The 21,974-nt window shown below is 39.2% G+C and overlaps 1 protein-coding gene across 3 annotated transcripts in view; it reads left to right on the top strand.

Annotated features, from left to right (window-relative positions):
* The window catches only part of macrod2 (mono-ADP ribosylhydrolase 2), a 315,136-nt gene that overhangs the window by 102,405 nt on the left and 190,757 nt on the right, over nt 1-21,974 (top strand). For all 3 annotated transcript variants that reach the window (XM_089012537.1, XM_089012536.1, XM_089012535.1), the window contains one exon: nt 4,396-4,512. In XM_089012537.1, the coding sequence (XP_088868663.1) occupies nt 4,396-4,512 (117 nt within the window). The remainder of the gene's footprint in view (nt 1-4,395; nt 4,513-21,974) is intronic.

The following is a 21,974-nucleotide window of genomic DNA, read 5'->3' as shown; positions in this document are numbered from 1 at the left end:
CGAAACATGTCAGGTATTTGAACACCTACAATACACTGTCTGTAAGTAAAGAATCTGTTTTAAATTAGATATCAAGTAGACAGGATGAACTTAATACGAGCTGTCGCTATGGTTACGAGAAAAATGGCTGAACAGGAATATGGAGTACCAAGAGGGTGTTTATTCCCCTAAATTCCATTACTTAGCCCCTGATGTTGTAATAGTACTCACATAACATAATATAGTATTTGAGAGTTGCCAGTTATGAGGTTTTTTTTTCTCTTGTTAAGTCATTCATGGTGTTCAGTTTTTGCACTGCTCCTTTAGACCAGTTTAAAAAAATCAAATCAAGAAAAATGTTAGGCTCAATTTGAAACAATATGCATACAAATCTGTAAATATAATATACTCCCTTTATACTAACACATTGAAATCATATAAACAAAGGCGCTTGTAAATGAAATGTATTGTCATTCTTATTATTAGTGATGGATCATGAAAATAATGCCCCTCCCTTCCTCAGCGAGGAAAAAAAAAAATAATAAACCGTTGCATGCACTATTCGCTTATGCAACTTAAAGCTATGCGTGCATCTGTCCACTTTGTTCTCTCACTTTATTTCAATTAGCTTTTCATTGTTACAGCTGGTGTTTTTGTATCTCTTGTGACAATGTATGGGTTGGTGTGTGGGGGGGTATTCAATACTGCTTAGCGATTACATGTCCTCTCGTTCAGTTGTGGCGTGATGTTCTTTTAATACTGAGAATGTGGTTTTTGTTTTATATTTTGCCTTGTGAAAGTGTATTGCTCAAAGTGTGTTTGTCTTTATACATATGCCACTCTGCCCCCTTCCCGTTAGATTACTTACTTACTGACATTGAGGCTTCTGTATAACCTGTTCCAAAGAATTGAGCTCAAGCATACCCTGTCCAAGCCACCACCCTCTCCCACACTGCCTGCTCTGGCACCAGTCCTGATCGTAACCCACAGAGGCACGAGGAATAATGAGGAGAGAAAACTACAACTGACACCATTTCTGAAAGCGGGGTATTGTAATGAGTGCAGAGCAGGTAGTCATTGTGTCTGATGGAGCGATTGAAAGCCCCTTGGTTTTCAGGTTGCCTGGGAGAAGCCTTGTGAAGCTTTGCTGGTGCCTTAACGCACATGGGAGCCGCCGAGGCTTGGGAGATTGTGCCAGAGGTGGCTCCAACAATGGCAGCATCCAAGGTTATAGCTGAGTAACCCATTCAAACAGCCCTTAGCGCTTTTGTCTCTGCCAATATGGCCGCCTCACATGCTCACCCTCTCTTTCACTTACTCTCGGTTGTTGAACTCATTAGTAAATGTGAGGAATGCAATGAGCCACTGATCAAAATTGAGCCTCATTAAACTGTTAGGACTGAGTCACTGCTTAGAAAGCTTTCTCTTAGCAAGATCGAGGATGAGCAGGTTTAATTACATCACCTTCAGTGTTGTTTGTTTCCATATTCTGAAAAACAGACAGAAGGTAGCCGTGCACACACAATACGTTCGGCAGTGTGCGTCATTGGCCAGTGAGGTCTGCGAAAGTAATTCAGTGCATGCAAAGGGAAGGTGTGTTTTCATCACAATTTGTTTTGTGTGAAGTTTTTTTATGTATTTACTGCCATGCCAGTTGTGAGGTTCGCATCTGTCCATGAAATAGCGCAGTGGAGGATGCAATGCTCAAACAGGAAAGGAGTCCAATACAATGTTTTCTATGCTTGCATATTGGCACCATTTTGTCCATTTCAACAATGTGTCCGTGTTGTCAAACGTAATCTTGTAGGCACATTCATTTTCACTGCTATCTTTTCCCCATAAAATACTATGGACATTTTACACACACCTCCCAAAAGCATATTTTTGCTGCCATATAGATGTAAGTGAACTGCTCCCATTTCCCCCTCTTAAGGTGTAATTGTTGCATTTTTAGGCTTTCACAAATACTGTACTTTATCTAAAAATGGAAATTGACCGAATTTGGATGGAGGAGTCCGGGTTTTATTAACCGAGACTACCCTGTAACTCTAGCTATTGGTTTACCCCTTTTTAACTCTAGTTATTGGTTTACCACTACCAACATTTTGTAGTGGAGGAACAAAGATCAAGATCAATAAAATCATGTGATAGCATGAAATAAATATGGACCATACTCTTTTTTTCCCAAAGTGAAATGGTGTTTCATAATAAGATCCTTGAGTTGCACTTTTAATGTTAGGCATATACAGTTTATGAATCGGCTGAGATAGCAATGACATTGATCTTCAATTATGAATTAAATTGACATCCAAACTGCATCATCTTCGTTGGTGGGGGTTAATTAAACAGTGGTTGTCAAAAATCAGACACAAAATCATGTGTGAATGCCTAACTATTACAGTTAATGTAATCCCACCCCCGATTAAAAGATGTATTTCTCAATGGGCTCCCATCCCACCCGTATTTTTTATTTGTGTCCTTCATACATCTACCCATAGGGGACACAATATACCTGTTTAACTCATTTCTGTAAACTGGTAAATTAAATCCATTCTCTGGGTATGTCAGTCATTTCGCCATATTTTGTTGTATTTATGGACACTGAGGACACATTCCCAGACTCATTAGAAGTACACAGTGCATCAGGGAGAGAAATAGGTAGGGAGGAGCTAAGAGATGGAAATTGAAGCTATCACTTTGAATCATTTTCTCCAGCTAGCGAGATGACCCGCACAGCCTCGTGTTGTTGCTAGCTGGTTTCCCAAGGTGCTCGTAGGCTAGAGATCAAGAACGATTGGTAGTGATGAGAAATATCTCAGGAGCACAGACTCCTGAGGGAACACTACAAAGTGGAACACTGCTTTATTACCTGTCCTTAATCTGACAAGTGATAGAGGAAAAATTAAAAAAAATAAATAAACTACAAGTCCATTAGAGGGTACCTTTAGCCAGGAAATAAGTTGACTGACATTTCTTAATGATTTTTCTCCATTATCCATAAAATGGACCATCCATTTCTTCTCCTACATCAGCCATTGTCGGTTGACAAAACTGCTATTAAATCAACTCAATATACATGTATTTGCTTATGCAGCTCGCTACTAATACAATGTGCTTTGTTGCTGGAAACATTTTTGTTATGATGCAAATAACTCTTATTGTTGTTGCTGTCATGTTTGTGTGGACAGTTTCTAAATTACAAACCAATAGCTGGCGCTACTACAGCTCTGTGTTAAGTAGCTCCCACTGTTGCTAGAGCAATCCTTCTCCATATCCACATCATTGTCAGATGCATGTTACTTTTTCAAAAAGCCGTCAGGCTCTGTCGCTGTCAACCAGCTGTCCCTCACTCCATTAAAGATGATTGATATAGCCTGAAAACCTTTCGCCCAGCTGTTGACTCATCCTTGAGAAGCTGAAACGAACAGAGATAAAGGAACCACACCCGCCATCACCAAATAAATAGATTGTGTCTTCACACTGTGCACTAGTACACTTTGGAAAAGAGTACATTTCAATTTGAAGGTAGTTTTTAGTCTCAATGGTGCTTAACATGTATGGGTTGTTTCAGCTGTCTCCTTTATTTATTTATTTATTTATTTATTTGATTCTTTTTAACCTTAACCTTTGAAGAACAAGGGCACACCTCTGCTTAGGCCAACTGGAAACAAACAAAAAGGGGAAAAATACGCTCTTGTTTGTCCATTTGTCATTGTTCTTCCTCTTGGCTTTGTTATCCTCTAATGGCTTGTGAGGATTTCTGCAGGACAACTTGAGAAGGATTTTATGATGTTTCGGGGTGATTGATAACATGCTCTTGGAGGGATGTCAGGCTTTCAGAGTAGGATAATGTGGATTTCTATCTCGCTGCCTTCTTCTGTAAGACGCGCCATCAATCAGCAGCAATCGCGGCCTTAACCCGGTAAAATTAAAACCTTGCGGGGGGGAGGGTGTGTTTTCCATGGAATCAGGACGCCGATCAGAAGGGAGCGCGACAGAATCGGAACACTGATCCACATCACACCAGGCCCACTGCCACAGAGAAGAGGAACGCTATAAGATTCCCAGCATGGGACAGAAAATACAGTTAATGATCTGATTGTAGATGGCTGTCGACAAGGGAGAGGGATTACAGGAAGAACAGTCTCATTTTCACTGTGTGCGGAGACGTTATTAGATCCCAACTAATTTAATTCCAAGGCCTGTCAATGTTTACCAGCAACAAGGGCTCTGCACTCCGGCAGACTCTCTTTCTTTGAGAATGCCGAGCAAAGGAGATGATTTGACGTGAAGATGAAAAGATCGAAATTCCCCTTGTGTCTGTGCCTCAACATCGAGGTTCTGGCCTTGTATGTCATCGGCATGTTTTGTTTTTATATCAATGTCTTGACTCAGTACTGTCTATCTGTTTTTCAGTCGATGGCTGCATACACAAAGCTGCAGGTTCCTGTCTCTACGATGAGTGTCAAACACTAAATGGCTGTGAAACTGGCAAAGCCAAGATCACCTGCGGCTATGATCTCCCTGCAAGATGTGAGTACCAGTAATTAATGCCTTCCTTTGGCTCAGTGTGCGTGCGCACTTCCATGCTCGTGTTCTCTCTTGCTAATATAATCTGCTCCTTATACTGCATACGCACACAGATATAATGCAATGTGGCCTAGTCGTACACTCCCAGGTCACAAAAATCACATGAATCAAACTTAAATGTTGTTCCTAACCTCAACAATATGGTTCTTATGGTTCTAAATAGCAATAGGGTAGAATTAAACTGCATCCTAATGATTGTCAAAGTGCCATTTGTCAAGATTACAATGTATGCGTGTATTACTAAGGAGCACCCTCCAAAGTAGAAAAAAAATGTTGTACTCATTTATACAGTTCACTCCTTTCCTGGTATATATCAGGATTACTTTCATGTCAAGAATGTGAGTGTTTTCTTGAAGCTGTCACTGCTTTGCTTGATGACACCTACACACTAAATACAGTAAAGTCTCGTTATATCGATATTCAAGGGAGTCCAAAAAATATCGATATAACCGGGACTATCGATATATCCGACCCTGTTTGCATGTAATTTTCTCCGTGCGTGCATAGAAATAGTATCGATATAACCGGGACTATCGATATATCTGATATCGATATAACGAGACTTTACTGTACATAAATAAATAAAAACAAGGGGGGGAAAATTACGCCCAAATCTGCATCGACTGCAAAGATCACCAAGCAGTATTAAAATGACGAGGCAAAAAACATTTAAATACTTCTTGTCCGATGAGGAAACGACTATTATGCAAAATAACTCAACGTTGAAGACACATTTGTGTTGAATTACGACCTCATAGCCAACACCGTTTGGGGACAAATCCACTTGAGAGGCCATCATGATTCTTGGTGAACAGCGAAAATTATGTTTTGGTGTGGTCGTAGGAACTGATATGTTCAGTAAAGTTATAATGTGGCACTTTACTGAACATATTTTCTGAAAACTACAGGATGAACACAAAATAATACAAAAGCCCGGCACACCGAAAACATACATTTGGACCACAGTAATTGGTTTATAGTTCCATGGAGGAAGGAAATATTATATTGGAATAAAATGATACTCTTTTCACCACCTCTAGGAGATGGTAATATTTATAGTTTTAATGCATTTGTGTATAACACTACTCTTTTATTTTGGATTGTTATTATTTTCCCCTCCAGGTTATTCCCAAAATGATATATTTTATATAATTAAATATAGTACAAACATGGCTTCACTTCAAACCGCGTCCACGGTATTGTTAGAGTAAGACAAAAAACAAAAAAGCACAAAAAATAAAATAAACTTAATCATGATTAACATTTTGATCCTGCCTTGGACTGGAACTCATGAGAATGTTCAGGTGAACCTGGTAAAGTGTTGGGGGACTGTTTATTGTTTCTTAACGAAAGTGTTGTGATCCCATATATTATAGCCAGAGGTCCTCATTTTAGTGTTTTAATAAGAAATGTGACCACTAGAACAGGTCATGTTGCTGTGCGTGCGTGCGTGCGTGCGTGCGTGTGTGTGTGTGTGTGTGTGTGTGTGTGTGTGTGTGTGTGTGTGTGTGTGTGTGTGTGTGTTTGGTCTCAGATCAAATAAATGCAAAATTTGGGATAAGGTTTGAGAAGATGAAAACAATTCATGCCGATCATGCACACTGGCTGTCTCCACAACTCCACGTGTGTGCAATTTAATAAAATGGTGGAAATGGGGAAAAATATACCCTTTTAATTAGAATATATTAATTTTAAAAAGCAATCTGTACACATCAGCAGTGTTTTGCGTGAAAATCATTATAATGGTGGTCGTATGGCTGAATGAAAGCATCATCTATATACAGATGGGCCTTTTGTTGTTTGTTTGATTGATTCTTTTTTTCATCCCTCATTTATTCTGTTACCAAAGCACACAACGTTCACTGTCACACTGTAACAATGATACGATGAACTTAGTTGGGACCATTAGTTTTTATCTCTCCCTGTGATGTACTATTTTGTGTGCCTGTGAGTTTTCTGTCACTTTCGGATATGAGCTAATTTCTTTTTGGTAATTGTTGAGGGCGTGTAACCCTTAAAGGGGGAGACATGAGTGCAATTCATTTGAGACAAGTGTCCCACCGGTCCTAACCTAACCCTGAAGGATTTCCATGACACAGCCAAAAGAAGAGTAGGAGGCCCAGATGAAATTATGTTGTTAAGGATGTCAAACAAATGGAGTAGATAAACTGTGAGTTTGTCGTTTTGGGGCAGTCAGATCAAGGGACACCAAAACAGAGTGCACCTATGACAGTTTAATAAGGCGTAACGTCACCCGGGAGCAATCACACTGCAACTGGGTACCCTTATTGTAATTATCTCAGGGTAAAACGCCTCCTCTGAGCGGATATGTCATTATAGATTGCTCATCTTCACTGGGAACACTCAGTCCAATTTTGATCCTAAGTGGAGTTCATTTTAAAGCCTCAATCTTAGCCGAACGTGTTAAAATGTTTTGTATCTGCACTAATCGGACTCATCATCTTTTTTTTATTTCTCTTCTAAGAAACCCACTTCTCATTTTGAGAATAGCATTTGCGGGATCACAAATCATTTTGTTTTCATTTGTTTGCATTGCTCTCATAATGATACCACCGCCACTACACACACATACACTACACATGTGTGTATATATATATATATAAAACCTCTGAAGATGGAGGACACTGATTTGCTGTGGCGACCCCTTGAAGGGAAAAGCCGAAAGGAAAAGAAGATATATATATATAGTATATATAAAACTTATCCCCAGCCTCTACTTTAGCGCCTTATAATGTGGATGTGCCTTATATTTGGAAAACTTTTTTCATTCATTGAAGGTGGGCCTTATACTCCGATGTGTCTTATATATGGAAAAAGTTTGAAAATACACCATTCATTAGGGGTGCGCCTTATACTCTGGTGTGTATATATATATATAAATTGAGTGGACATATAACAGTTTTTTTGTGTGTGATTGTGTTGAGTGCAAATGCTATATGACAACAGGGACAGCACTGAAATCACAGTTGTCTTTGTTTGGAGATGTGATGGTCCGCGGAAATAAAAAACGGCCGTCCTCATTCAACCCATCTTGAGCTTGAGGGCCGAGCACATGTGGGACAGATTATTATGACGAGGGCTGGCCAGGGATTATTCATCATTGACAGTAATTACGCACTTACCATTGCGGAAAGACACCCAATAACTATCTGTTACGTCAAATTGACAAGGAAATTGTTCATTTACCATGATTCTCGACAAGTTATTCATCAGTTCATAGATTATGATTAAATAAAGATTTGTCAATTTTTGCTTCGCAACGTACATTTTCACAAGTCAACTTCTGAAAGGGGTTTGATATTATGTACTTTTATACAAAAACTTTAACAACATCGTTGGGCAATCTAATTTCATGGTCATGATGCATGATGAATGGCATTTTTTTTTTATAGCAAGGTTCTTTTTAGGTTTCAAAATCGTTTGCAGGATACTTCTCTTTTTACCATCAAATGTTAAGAGCCCGAATGGGCGAGCGGTGCTCACCGCATGTACATGCATACATTCACCACTCAGATGTGTTCTTAAATTGTTGCTATCTTGCAAAATTGCCTCCTAACTGAAACTGTAAATTAAAGGACAACCGACATCTCCGGACAAATTGTGTCCATAATTTGTAAAAACACTTCAAATGACATCTACGGAGCGTATTTTACAAAGATTCTACCGCATATTTTACCTTTTAAGACTCACGCTGAATATTCCCGAAGTCTCGTTTTTGAGTTGGTGACGAGTCCTCACTTCACGTCACTGAAGGAACGCCCCTGAGAGAGAAAGGACATACCTTGCATCACCTCAATGCATTTTGCGGTACTTTGTTTGGTCTGAAAACATCGTGTTGATCCGTGTTGATGGTGAAATGACAAGGAAAACACATAAATAACGCAATGGTGAATCATTGTATGTTACACCGAGACAACTATTTGATATTCGATGACAAAAATTCCAAGATGAACAATCAAAACTTTTCCAACGGAGCTCTGCCCATCTTAGGCATTTTCTTTGATGTTACACATCAGTCTTGATCCCTCAAAATGACCCGGAAGATCTTCTTTCATCGATTGCAAACATTTATACTTTCCTCTTCAGAACTATTTGAATAATATTCAGAACTGGATGCGTAACAAGAAAGCATATTCTCCGAATCTATAAAATGTTTTTCTGATTTCAGTTAGGAAACAAAAAAATGGTGTCGGTTGTCCTTTAAGTTGTGGAGCAACAGTATTTTTATTGAAACCATAATTTAATCTAGTTTTAAAGTTAAATCTTATGGGTGCAATTCAGCATTCATTTGAATGCAACACGATGTGCTTAGAAGGTGAAGAGCCCAAAGGAATGTTGAAAAAGATGCTGTTTACGATTGTTCTTCCTCTCCAAATCTCATGTAAAATATTTTACCTAGTTCAGTTGAACCCCCAGAGGAGTTTTAGAGTGACACTTCAAAATGCTTGTGCTGTTTTTATTGTCTTGCTTCTCTTTTTCTCTCTTTCCATGGAGCTCTGGGTGTATGCTTTAAATAATGCATTGTTTTTAGATACACAATGTGAATATTCTGTTTTGTTGTTGTGGTCCTCCTCATTGCTTCTGGTTGCTCATTAATAGAATTTAAGAGTCCTTCTTCTGTCGTACACGCAATTTCAATAGTTTTCTTTCCATTTTCATTTTAAGCAGTCTCCAGTTTTGCACTAGTCCTGAATAATGTCAGCATGTCGCTGAGATAAATGCTTGGGCTCACTCTCCTTCATCTTTTCAGTTGTAAACTTTTGCTTTTCAGCCTTCATTTTGTTTTGTTTTTCCTTCTTCCCGACACTCACTAATATTTTTTGTGGAATTGGATTGGAATGGATGTAACTTTAATCTTCTCGCAGTGGATATACAACCTAACACACTCACACAATAGCGAAAGCTTTGATTAGTCTCAGGGTCTCGTGCAATGCCTGCATGCTCTTCCAGCTCTTTCCTTGCTGTGTAGCGGCACTCCCCCAGCACTCTTTACAGACTTCTGCATGACAGCAAACAACATTCTGTTCTGCAATTTATTCACCTTTCATATGCTGCCGCACAAGCCTGCTTGTCTCATGCATTCAGTGATGTAATCTGTAGACGCTGCTTTTACTTCATGCTGATAAGGCGCATCATTATTTTTCTCCAAAATGTGCATGTGGCATTGCTTTAATTCATACTTTAACATAAGTTGTCCACTGTAGGGTTCATGTCACAAACAAACAACTTTAACCTGTAATGGTTGTAGATTTCCATTCACAGTTCGAGATTACTGCTATTTTTTTGGTGAATAAAGGTACCGTATTTTCCGGTGTATAAGGTGCACTTGAGTATAAGGCGCACCCTAATGAATATTGTATTTTCAAACGTTTTGCATATAAAAGGCACACCGGACTATAAGGCGCACCTTATAGTCCGAAAAAACAAATAATAATAACAATAAATCCAAATATGGTAAATGAATATCTAAAAGTTTTCCAAATATAAGGAACACCACATTATAAAACGCTACAGTAGAGACTTGGGTTACACACTCCTTCTAGGGTGGAAATCGTTTGTTTTGTAATGTTTTGTGGCTCAACATTAGCTCACATATAAGGCGCACCTGCGTATAAGTTCATCTTTTCAAGAAAAGTAGGGTTTTTGGGTGTGCCTTATACACCGTAGAATACGGTAATTCCTGATATCATCCATATTGAACATAGAGGCCACCAGCTCAACCCAGTCAAAGTCAAATGCTTCACAAATGACCAATGTACAGTATATATGAAAATGGATACAAAATGAAACTGAGGAACATTCATAAAGTTCCTTCCTCAGTGAGCAACATTTAATGCCATACATAAATGGTGGTTGCTTATTGCAGAATTCCTTTCATCTTACTGACCCATTGCAACATTTAGGAATGCAGACAAAACAACTTTGGGAAATGCACCCCGGTTCAGTTCACAACTTCTTTATCTCGTGTTCCTTTTCAGTCCAAACTGCAACTCTCCGGTGTTTACTGTAACTGCACCTGTGCTCATAATCATCCACCGGTGATAAGTTTAGCTCCCTGATAGTGTGAGTAATGTTTCTCTTATTTACTCCGGAAAACTAGCCTGTCTGTTCCGTCCCTCCACTCAGCAAACACAGACGCAAAAGGCAAACATTTTTCCCATTATTAAAACCGGACTCTGCTCAGTCATATGGTGTTCAGTTCATTTGTCTGAGATGTCACTAATTTATTCAACTTTGATTTTGATTGTCAAACTCATTCCGATACGTTCTTAATAAATGTAATAATTGTATATTTCAATCACACGCAAACAAAAATCAAGCATTTTTTCCAGTCTTGTTGCTCTGCCAGAAAAAAAAGCACACGAAGCAAAGCTAGTTATTATAAATGCCACTTTATCACACGCGTCCCTTTCAATACGGATATTTTGATACACTTTTATGTGACCTTATATTTGGTTTAGGATTTTAAAAATGTAAATCATTTGAGTTTTCAAAGGGTTATGGACTGCATGTAAAGATAGCCAGTATACACACATACCGTATTTTCCGGTGTATAAGGCGCACTCCAAAGCCTTGATTTTCTTCGAAAGTATGGCCCTGCTCCTTATATGAGCCTTGTATGTGAAGTAATATTGAGCCACCACACGTCTTGCAACTCGTGTCAACCACTAACTCCATTTCCCCCTGTAGGAGAAGTAGTGCGTAACCCCTTCTACTCGAGCGCCTTATAATGTGGTGTGCCGAATATTTGGAAAACTTTTACATATTTATATATTATATTTGGGAAACTGTTGTCATTCATTGAAGGTCCACCTTCTACTCTGGTGCACCTTATATAACGAAAACATTTGAAAATACACTATTCATTGGGAATGTGCCTTATATGCCGGAAAATACAGTACTTTTTTGTAAATCTAAATTGCAATTACGAAGTGGAGAAAAAAATCTACTTTTCTCCCCAATCATCAATAACATCCTGCCAGAAGCACAAAAAATAATGTTATTTCTTCCTCATTATTCTTGAATTGAAATGTAAATTAATGGCAAAATGAAGCACACAGATAGGGGCAGGTGGTATTTCATTTATTTTTTTAATCCACACACCTTTCTTCTCATCGGTTCAAATAGTTCTCTCTCTCAAGGAACATAGCAAACCTAATTTCACTATTCAAATGCAGAGGCTCGTGTTGTCTCTCTCCTTTCAGATATTTGTTTCTTTTGTTGGGAGGCCTGTCAGTTCTTCAGTCCTCTTGAGGGCTGGAGTAATTTGGTAATTTTGCCTAAATGGTGATACTGTAATTGTGTAGCATCAGCTGCCGAGCTTGTCAGTGAGACGGCCAACGGTCATTCATCACCAGCAAACGAGATGGGTGGGGGGTCATTGTGACTGATCGGATAAACATTAGCAGAAAGAAAGTAGTGAGGCAGTCTTACGTGGAAAAAAATAAATAAAATGGTGCAAAAAGTAGTGGAGTGAGTGGTCTTCGGGGTAATAGGGTGGAGGGGCAGCAAAAGTATGTGTGTCAGCCTGGTTATTAGCTTGAAATTGGGCGGAAAGGTGGTGGTGTCGGTGGGAGGTAGTTCATTGGTGCGTCAGGAAAATGTGGCTGAGCTTCGCAATGACATTGATGCATCAGAATGGGAGTACGTGGGTGGCCGATGAAAAGCGTCCACTAAAAGGTCAGGTTTGAAGTCGAAAGTTGCAGTAGCTAATGCAGTCCCGTCGTCCCATCAATATTTTTCATCTGTCTGCCTTTTTTGTGTGGGTGTATCTCCCCATTGTTTACAATGCCCCCAATTGTTTACAATGGGGAATTATTTGAAGGCCAACCCCAAAAATTTCTTTACAATTTGTTCTCTGCCCTTTCATGATTCTAAACATGACAATAATATTGCATTTGTGGAATATGATTGAAGCAAAAATGACAATTTTTAACCCCCTTCATTGGGGCGAGGTTGTCATCCATATTGTCAGATTTTGCCACGTATCTTCAAAAAACATATATTGTATTATCTGATGACCAAAGTAGGCTCTGGGACACTCTTCTACTTGCAGTCAGAACAGAGTGTAGCCTTTCATAGATATTGTTCATCAAACCGTGGCGCTAAACCCCACCAACAGCAAACACCAAGCTGTTTCAACAATAAGACATGGCCGAACAAGATGTTATATAAAAATGTTGATAAAAACACGACCACATAAAACAAACACAACTAAATCAAAGTTGACTTTTAATATATTTCCTTCGGAATCCGTCACCATGTTTTTGAATGCCCAACCCTGTCCTCCAGAAGTTCCTCTTCCATAATGACAAAAGTATATGATTTACTAGAGGCAGTTAACATAAACACGCACAAGGCCTCAGGCTACTTGATAATGTGAGACCCAGGGAGAACAATGCCTCTTCTCAGGAACAACAACACACGGGTTATGGCTCACTTGGCAGCTTTGTTGTCACGACAAAAGAAAACTTTGAATCTTGTGGCTTTGTTTACTACTCGTCCAAGACTTTGGAGGGGAAAAAAAACTAATTAACAACGCTGAAAAACATACTCCTGGGGTGCCATTTTCACAGCTAATAATGAAAGACTACCGCCTGCCTAAATTGCTGTTGTCTTGTCTTTGATGTTTTTTTTTTCTCCTAAATTGGGTTACTTCTTCTGCTCATTAGCCTTTTAGGATTGTAAATTTTGACAGGTCCCGTCTGTCTGTCTGTCTGTCTGTCTGTCTGTCTGTCTGTCTGTCTGTGTCTATCTATCTATCTATCTATCTATCTATCTATCTATCTATCTATCTATCTATCTATCTATCTATCTATCTATCTATCTGTCTGTCTGTCTGTCTGTCTGTCTGTCTGTCTGTCTGTCTGTCTGTCTGTCTGTCTGTCTGCCTCTCTCTCTCTGTTTCTCTCTGTCTTTTGTAAACAATTTTGCGATTTAAAAAAATCGCCAAAGTGAAAAGAAAAACAATGTGTTTTCTAAAAAACTGCAAGATTCACTCCTACGATCTTTGTATCACAGGTTGCAATTGCTGCTTTTCATGTTGTGGATTTAGGCTCATGCTGGGGAGAAGAAAAAACAAAACATTAACCTTCCCATTAAACGGCATATGGTTTGCCATAAACCCCTAAATGGAGATAGGGAGCAATGCAAAACACCCCATGTGTGTTTTCAGGGATACCACCTTAATGCAAAAATGAGACCATTTAAAGGCAAATACAGAGTTGTTTTTGATACCATTATGGGCTTGGCGGGGTTCTCGACTGTGTCCTTCTTGATTTAAAAGCTATACCGCTTGATATAAATAGATACACTCGATTTATTAGTCCTGAGAGAGTTGGTTTGTTTACTTTTGGTCTACATTTACTGGCCTCAGCTTCAGTTCTAACTTTTGTTGTAACAAGAGTATTATTCCAAACCCTTCAGAGTACTTTGCGTGTACCGTCACATTTTTTATTGGTTTAATGATGTAACCATTGTATACCCTGTAAATTTGTGGTCACCTGTGCCATGTACATATATCAATATACTGTATTAAATATTGCAATTGTATAATATGTCACTTTTAAGATTTACCTTGTAATCTTGTGTTCAATGCAAAAATAAATTGGTTTTAATCTAAAGCTATTAAATACAAATCTGGGTGTGGTCCTCTACAATATGCCCATTCTTGGTTTTACTTTGTCTGAAACAGCAGTGAATGAAGATGTGTCCTCCTAATTTTTATGACACATGCTAGCCTGGGGGCTTTTTACGCTGTGATGTTGCTTCTGATTCTCCAGGCTGCCTTGAAGTTAATGCTAGTGGAGAGATGCTTTAGTTTCTCACGTTTTTATGGTGATCTTCTTGAGTCATTGCACTGGCCAGGACCCAGGGGGTGTCATGGATCTGTTGGGATCCGTCAGTAATGATTTATGAAAGTGAAATGTTGGAGCTGGAACTTCGGTCGCTATTTTTCGGAGCCATGTAGATACCACTTCTCAAATAAATAACTGTGATAACTACAGGCGACACATGGGTTGTATTTGATTGGTTTTGCTCGCTTGTACGATTATTGGGAAATCAGTGTTAAGAGCTGTATATGTACTGTATATATCCGCTCAAACCGTAGTCAGCCAAACAGACATGCATGTGGACTTGTGCAGCACACTCATTGTTTTGTGTAGAGTTTGTTTTAGAGCAGCATAATATCCAGTGTGATGCGGTGCCACATTTGTCTTGCAATTTAAAAAAATATCCAGTTGAAATATAGATTGTTTAACCCTAACTTTAAGTGCCACTGCGTGTGAGAAGTGATCTTCCTGTCATGCATGGCATTTCCCTTCAAATGAAGCCACACACCCTTCAACATTTCCACACATTTCGACATGTCATGCAGCACTTAGCTGTGCACTACAGGGAATTGAGACGTGTCAGTAAAGGTCCCCTACATGTGCAGGGCGCTTGGGTTGGCAGGGCAAGCGGGGGAGCGTCCGGATCAAGTTTCTTCCTCCTGCTGTCTAATTATTGACCCATCTGGTATTGTTTTTTTTTTCAATTGTTTCAATTATGACGGCACTAGTGTTGCACTGCACCATGGCGTCAAGGCATGCATAATTCATGTGAAACACCCTGGACTCCACTCAGAGGTGTGGGTTTGAGCTGAATGTCAATCCCACTTCATGCCCCCAGTGGAGCACAGGGTTGTCTGTATTGACAGCAAGGTAGATAGGGGGGGTGGTCAAAGCAAGCGCTGCTGAAGACAGTGGATTGTGATGCTATCACCAGCTGGAAAGGTGAACACAATGTCCTCCTGTGTGAATGTGTGTCACCAACGGCAAAGACGATTTCACACCTCGCATTTGTCAATGTCGGGAAAAATCTCCCATTTCCACTGGTCGCTTCTTTTAACTTTATTATAGTTGTTTATTGATTCAATTGTGACTCATGCTGTCTTCTTTCCACTGACCCCTGATTACAAGTCACCCACTTTAGCGTCTACTGAATGTGCCCTCACACTGCTTCAGCTCGATAACAGTGCAAAATAAGCTGTCAGCGTGTAACAAGACACGGAAGCGATTGAACTCTGCTAAACGTGTCTCGGTAGACCTCAACCTGCGTGAGCGAAATTATGCCTCTGCCAAGAGAGAACTTTTCATACAGGGGAGGTTTATCCTCCTGTACCCCATTCAAGGACATTTGTTTCAGTGGTGGAAAGAAAAGAACACACCAGGTATCATCCATGCCATTGACAATTAGAAATGGGGAAACAATCTTATTTTCCTTTCAGCTCTTCCCTCAGGGGTTGACACAGCGAATAAGTGTTCTCCATCTAACCCAGTTTTGTGCATCCACTTCTCTCGCACTAGCTATCTTCAATATACCATTTATACCACATATTATACTCAGTAAAATTCTTTCTTGATAGGAGATGAGGGTGGGGGGTTTCTGGTAATTGTTGCGGCCGGAGAAGACCCGATATGGGATATAATGGTTTATATGCTTAAAAATATAAAAATAACAAACTTGTACTCCACTTTAAAATATACATACATTATACATATACATTATACATTAAAATATACATTACATACAATACATTATTTAGATTCAAAGCAACAATTATAATTAGGAAAACAAAACAAGCATTTTTTATTGTATAGATATTATTTATATATATATATATATATATATATATATATATTTATATATATATATATATATATATATATATATATATATATATATATTTCCACATTTTTTTTAAATCTGAACGTTTTTTTTTTTTCATTTTATTCTAAGGGTTACCTAGTAAAGCTAAGTAGCCCGTCACACCATAGTAATATAGTGGTTAATTGCTGCATGCACTGTCCACTTTATACAAATATTTACCTCTCCACATTTATATACTTCTTATTTTATTTGTCAAGAAAAACACTGAAATTGCCTCATTTTATCTATTACACTTCAGCTATTGCCTGACTTCAGCAATACTTGGTTGTTAAATGTTTTGCTAGTGGAAAAAATCAATTAAAAAAACAAATGATATGAACTTTCTCTCAGATTCATGTGATGTTTATTTATTTATTTATTTATTTATTTATAGTATTTCGAAGGATGTTTTCTGGAGAAGTTATTTTGTGAATATTTGTGATTAAAATCCCATTAATCACTGCTCACTCCTCACTGTTGTGTGTGATAATCTTCATGTTGCAAGGAGCTTTTTATTTTGTCATAATGAATAGTACTTTTACCATACAATATGACACATTTCAGTTTTTTTTTCTTTTTTACAATTCAATCATTTTGAAAGCAAGGACTTACAGTACATAGTAGCATGCCGCTAAAGAAATGACAGCAACTTAGGATTTATTTTCATTAATTTATTGTAAACCCCTATTCTCTGTGGCCATTTTTGTGGTTGATGCAAAAAGAAAAGTGTTTCTTGGAATAGCTTCACATGGACAGCTGCACACCCCATCATTTTGTGCAACCTTAGCCTCCCGGTCTGTGGCCATCAATGCGGGTGCTGTCATGCTCTCTGGGACTTCTTCGCTGGCATAATGCTACCCTGACCAGCAGAGTCATGTGGCAGTGGTGGAGGTGCGGAGAGTTGTGGTTAGATGTTGGGTGAAGAAAAGTCAGTTTGGGGGTGGCGGGGGTGATGAGAGGTGAACAGCTGCTTTCCTTTGGATCACTTCATTAATATCCTTGGGCAGAAATTTGAGGGGCTTCTGCAGACTAATTAACCCCGTCTGACCCTGTGTCTTATGGAGGTTGCTCCCTTTAAAATCTTGCAATGCCTCCCCAACCCCCCCGCTCCCTTTCCACAAAGCATTACCATCACTGTCGTCTTGTATTTTTCATGTTTCTTTGTTATTTCTGTACAGCATTGAAGCTGAAAGGTCAACCACTTATTGTGCAGTAAATTGCGACTTGCTAAGTTAGAACTTTTTTTGCACTTTGTTCTTCATGAATAAGCATCTAATGACTTTAGCTGAGCCCCGTGTCAGTTTGTGCCACTGTGTCCGTGGCCGTCAGTGTTTATTTTTGTTTGCGTAATGAGTGGTGTCTTTGACTCGAAAAGGCAGCAGGGACTGTGTAATACAATGGGAACAGTGTGCATGCTTGGTAGTGGGAACAAGGAGCGGTCCCTCATGAGGATCATCTGTTTCCCAGATGGTAGAGGCATAGTATGTTGGGGTGAGCCTTGATGAAAAGAATCTCATCCCACAGGGTGACACTTATTCTGCCACGCGATGCACACTTTGACTCCTGGAGCCAAGTCCTCAGCTCTCGGCTTTAGTCGGATTCAACATGAGCTTCGTGTTCTTTATCCCTCCTTCAACCACTTACTCATGCTGCAACCTGATGAATCTGATGACTTTGACAGAGATACAAAGTAGAGAAAAAGTTAACTCCAGAACGCAACATTTTCTTGATAATCCATGTGGGAATCCATGCAACGGAATGCAATTTTTGCCACCTGCGACTTCAAATCTGACCTCACATTTTTTTTTCTTTTCTTCCCTTGTGCTGGCTCATTAGAGTGCTATCTTTGTACAATGTATCCACCAAGAAGCCTGGTCCTGACTCCATTCTAAATGAAGGTAGACGCTTTGGCGAATGGTGACCTGTGAGGAAGAAGTGTTATCCACCACAGGGAAAAACAATAATGAGCAGTCCCCCCCACCCTAACCCCTTTTTTACCTCGAAAATTCAAGTGGCCATTATCTGACTCTGCCATCCATTTTTCATCTATTTTTTTTATGATTTCCACCCAATTCTGTCAGCTCTCTTTTCCTGGTCACCCCAAGAAACATTGAAGGGTGGGCACAGAATGGCTAATTGTGTTCCAAGCTAAGGTTAAAGGAAAAGGGGGGAAAAGGCACATTTTGTTTCCTTGTTATCACTATTGGCATTCTGTCGTTTAAAAGTAGGATCTTTTTCATGGTGCATTTTCACCTCGACTCGAGACTGGCTCAGCATTTGAAAAGTTATACTAAAAATATTCACTTGGACGCCTATCAATCATCAGTAGTGTCCCATTTTGGGCTTCAAAACCTTTTCTGAATGTTGCTGCTTAATTACAATGGTCCATTTTCTATCCATCGGGGTATTAATACAATTCACTTGAACAAAATTAATGTGATCATAATATTTTTTAATCCATTATCTGCTCACAATATGATGTTAAATAATGTTGTTCAAGACAAAAAATGTTTTCTCAATGATTTGTCCATATGACTTTGATTGTTGATGAGTTTCACATGAGTAAAAACCTATATCCATTTTGAATGTTTCAATCCTCCTTCATGACACAAAATAGATGTGGGGGAAGCATTTTCGGAAAGAAACAAAGGGCATACATTGAAATAAGTAGATATTTTTGGAACATTTTCTATTGTTTTAACATCGCATCCGTTTCATTCCCCCTTGTCTGGTGTCTTGTTCTTTTGACAGGTCTTTGAATATTGACATTTTGCATGCATAGTTTGAAATATTCATGTCAAAAGACACATTGAAAACCACTCCTACGCTGAGTAGGAGTGGTTCCTGCGTGAGCATCATATCTCTCGTAGTCCATTATTTAGATGCTGTTTACATGACGCTGTGATGATTGAAGTCAAACGTTTTCATCTGACCTAGATGGAAGTTATCTCAAAGTTACGCTACTTATCTGACTCAGACTACCATCAGTAAATTGCAAGCTATGAAGAGATAATTGCTAGAAACAGATTGCATTAGGTTGGCTCGACTGGAATGCCGATGTGTTTTTTGATCGGCGTTCCCAGGAGGACGATTTGTCTTGCTTTTCAACGCGGTTGGAATGAATGCGCGGTGCTGGTTAAAGAGGCAGATTACCCACGGAGGCATTACCATGTTGATGTCTGTGGCACAAGAAGCCATCAGCCTCAAGCGGCAATTGCGAGGTCTGCCCATTATTCAGGGACAAGGTGGGAATGGAGAAGGATAAGACACAATGTGCTCAGGGCCAAGCCTCTCACTCCTCTGACCTGCTGCTCAAATGGCTTTTCCACACTCTCATAAAAGCCATTGCGTTGCATTTTAAAGAATAATAGAATCGTTTCCGCCTCCCTGAGAAACTATTTTAGCTTTCTAAATCCTTGTCACTGGGGCATTTCTTTGAAGGTGACTTTTTTTTATACCATAGAAATGCCTTAAGAATAATCCAAACGTGTTCTTGTTTCCTTTGATGTCAAGTCATAAGACCGGTGCTGAGCAAAAAGATTCGTCTCGTCCTTTTAGTTCGGAATGCTCTTTATATGAATGCATGGCAGTTTTTATCCCAACTAAACACGTGACTCTATATATATATATATATATATATATATATATATATATATATATATATATATATATATATATATATATATTCTTTTCCTTTCGGCTTTTTCCCCTCAGGGGTCGCCACAGCGAATCAATGTCCTCCATCTATCCCGGTTTTGTGCATCCTCTTCTCTCACACCAGCTACCTTCATGTCCTCTTTGACCACATCCATAAACCTCCTCTTCGGTCTTCCTCTCGGTCTCCTTCCTGGCAGTTCACGGCTCAGCATTCTTCTCCCGATATAGTCACTGTCTCTCCTCTGGACATGTCCAAACCATCTCAGTCTGGCCTCTCTGACTTTCTCTCCAAAGCCTCTAATATGAGTTGTCCCTCTAATGTACTCATTCCTGATCCTATCCAACCTGGTCACTCCCAAAGAAAACCTCAACATCTTCAGCTCTGCTACCTCCAGCTCTGCTTCCTGCCTGGACACGCGTCTTCACCTCTTTTCCACACTCTCCATTGCTCTTGACAGTTGACCCCAAGTACTTAAAATCCTCCACCTTCTTTATATATATATATATATATATATATATATATATATATATATATATATATATATATATATATATATATATATATTGTCACGTGTTTATATAAAATAAATGTGCTATACGAGGGCAGTTTCACGCTGAAGAAAAAATGTCAATACTGTACATTACTCTTTGCTTGTATGATTCCTGAGCTGAATTGTAAGACTTTTTTTTCTGTGTGCCCAGCAATATTGTCTCGGATATTGCTCACAAATCTGTCCAAGTCTATATTCTACATTTGCAGAGATACTGTAGCACTCCTAAAAGGTGTGGCTTACTAAAGGGGTGTTCAAACGGCAAATATTTGCATCGGCAACAGATGTCGCAACCTCATCCGTTTTCTCTTTCAAAACCTAAAAATATCATTCTCCACACTGTATTAACTCATCTAATGCCAGACAATGTGCAACAATGCGTCGACCTCAGTGACAGGGTTTTGTCATTTTCACTCAAATTACTTGACCCACAGAATACTGAGTTTTAGGCCAACATAAACATTCAATGCAGCGTAAGAAACCTTAGGCTCTCTTTTTTTCATTAGAAAAAAAGAGTTAATTCCTAAGTTATATGGGTCTAGAGTCATCTAGCTTCAAATGGGGGCGGCTGCACAAAAGGGAAATGTTGCGACCTCGTGGGAGGGAAAAACATTGACAGAGGTCGTACCCGCGCTTTATGGGAACTCCTTTTTTATTCCCGGATAGATTCGGGAATGGCTGTGAATGAGTTAAGTGTTTTTCTGGCCTCTCCAAAATGTTCTCTGAAGTTCTCCTTATATGTATGCTACCAGATCAATTTTTGATGACACAGGTAGCAAATTTTATTCCATGCCATCTTCATTTTACTCATCTTAACAAGAGCCACCCGCAGACTTTGTAATATGTTTTTAAGCTGATTGATGATATTTTGATTGGACTTGCGAACAAACAAGACAGTTTCATGGCTGTCTGTCGACATGCGTCCTTTTAGGGATAGTAACATTTGCAGAATGCCACATAATTTGTGATGCCACTAAGTGCTTGTGTAAATGTGGGTGAACCTATAACAACCCATTGGTGATGAGAACCACTTAATCACATTTTTCATTTCGTCCCGAGAACAAGTGCTCAGCCTCAGGATCTGGAAAGCCGTTTTGTTGTTTACCAACACAAACCTGTTCTCATCATCCTACATTCTAAAGACAACTTCCATCCCCGTATTTGCAAAAAGCAAATGGATGGTTGTAAATTGAATGTGTAATATGCATACAGTATATATAAAGGGGGAACGGGGGCGCATTTACCTGAATTTCATGCCAAAACTGCATTTGGCAAAGTGCGCTATTCTGACCTCCCAGCCAATGGTCAGCTGATTGCTATGACGTTTTAAAAAAAGTGACTTTGTCAACCAACTTGTTATATATAACAGTTAACCAAGGTTGAAATTGATCATTCTTTTTCATCAAATGGAGTGCAAATGTGAGCCCCACACCCTGGATAGGCTTGCTCACTTTGTGTAAAGCCTTCATTTTGTCTCTTGCTCAG

Source organism: Hippocampus bargibanti, linkage group LG13 (genome assembly GCF_051943395.1).
Source record: "Hippocampus bargibanti isolate YZ-2025 linkage group LG13, ASM5194339v1, whole genome shotgun sequence".
Taxonomy (NCBI): domain Eukaryota; kingdom Metazoa; phylum Chordata; class Actinopteri; order Syngnathiformes; family Syngnathidae; genus Hippocampus; species Hippocampus bargibanti.
Note: the sequence above shows the minus strand (reverse complement) of the source record. Positions and strands in the feature narration are given on the sequence as shown.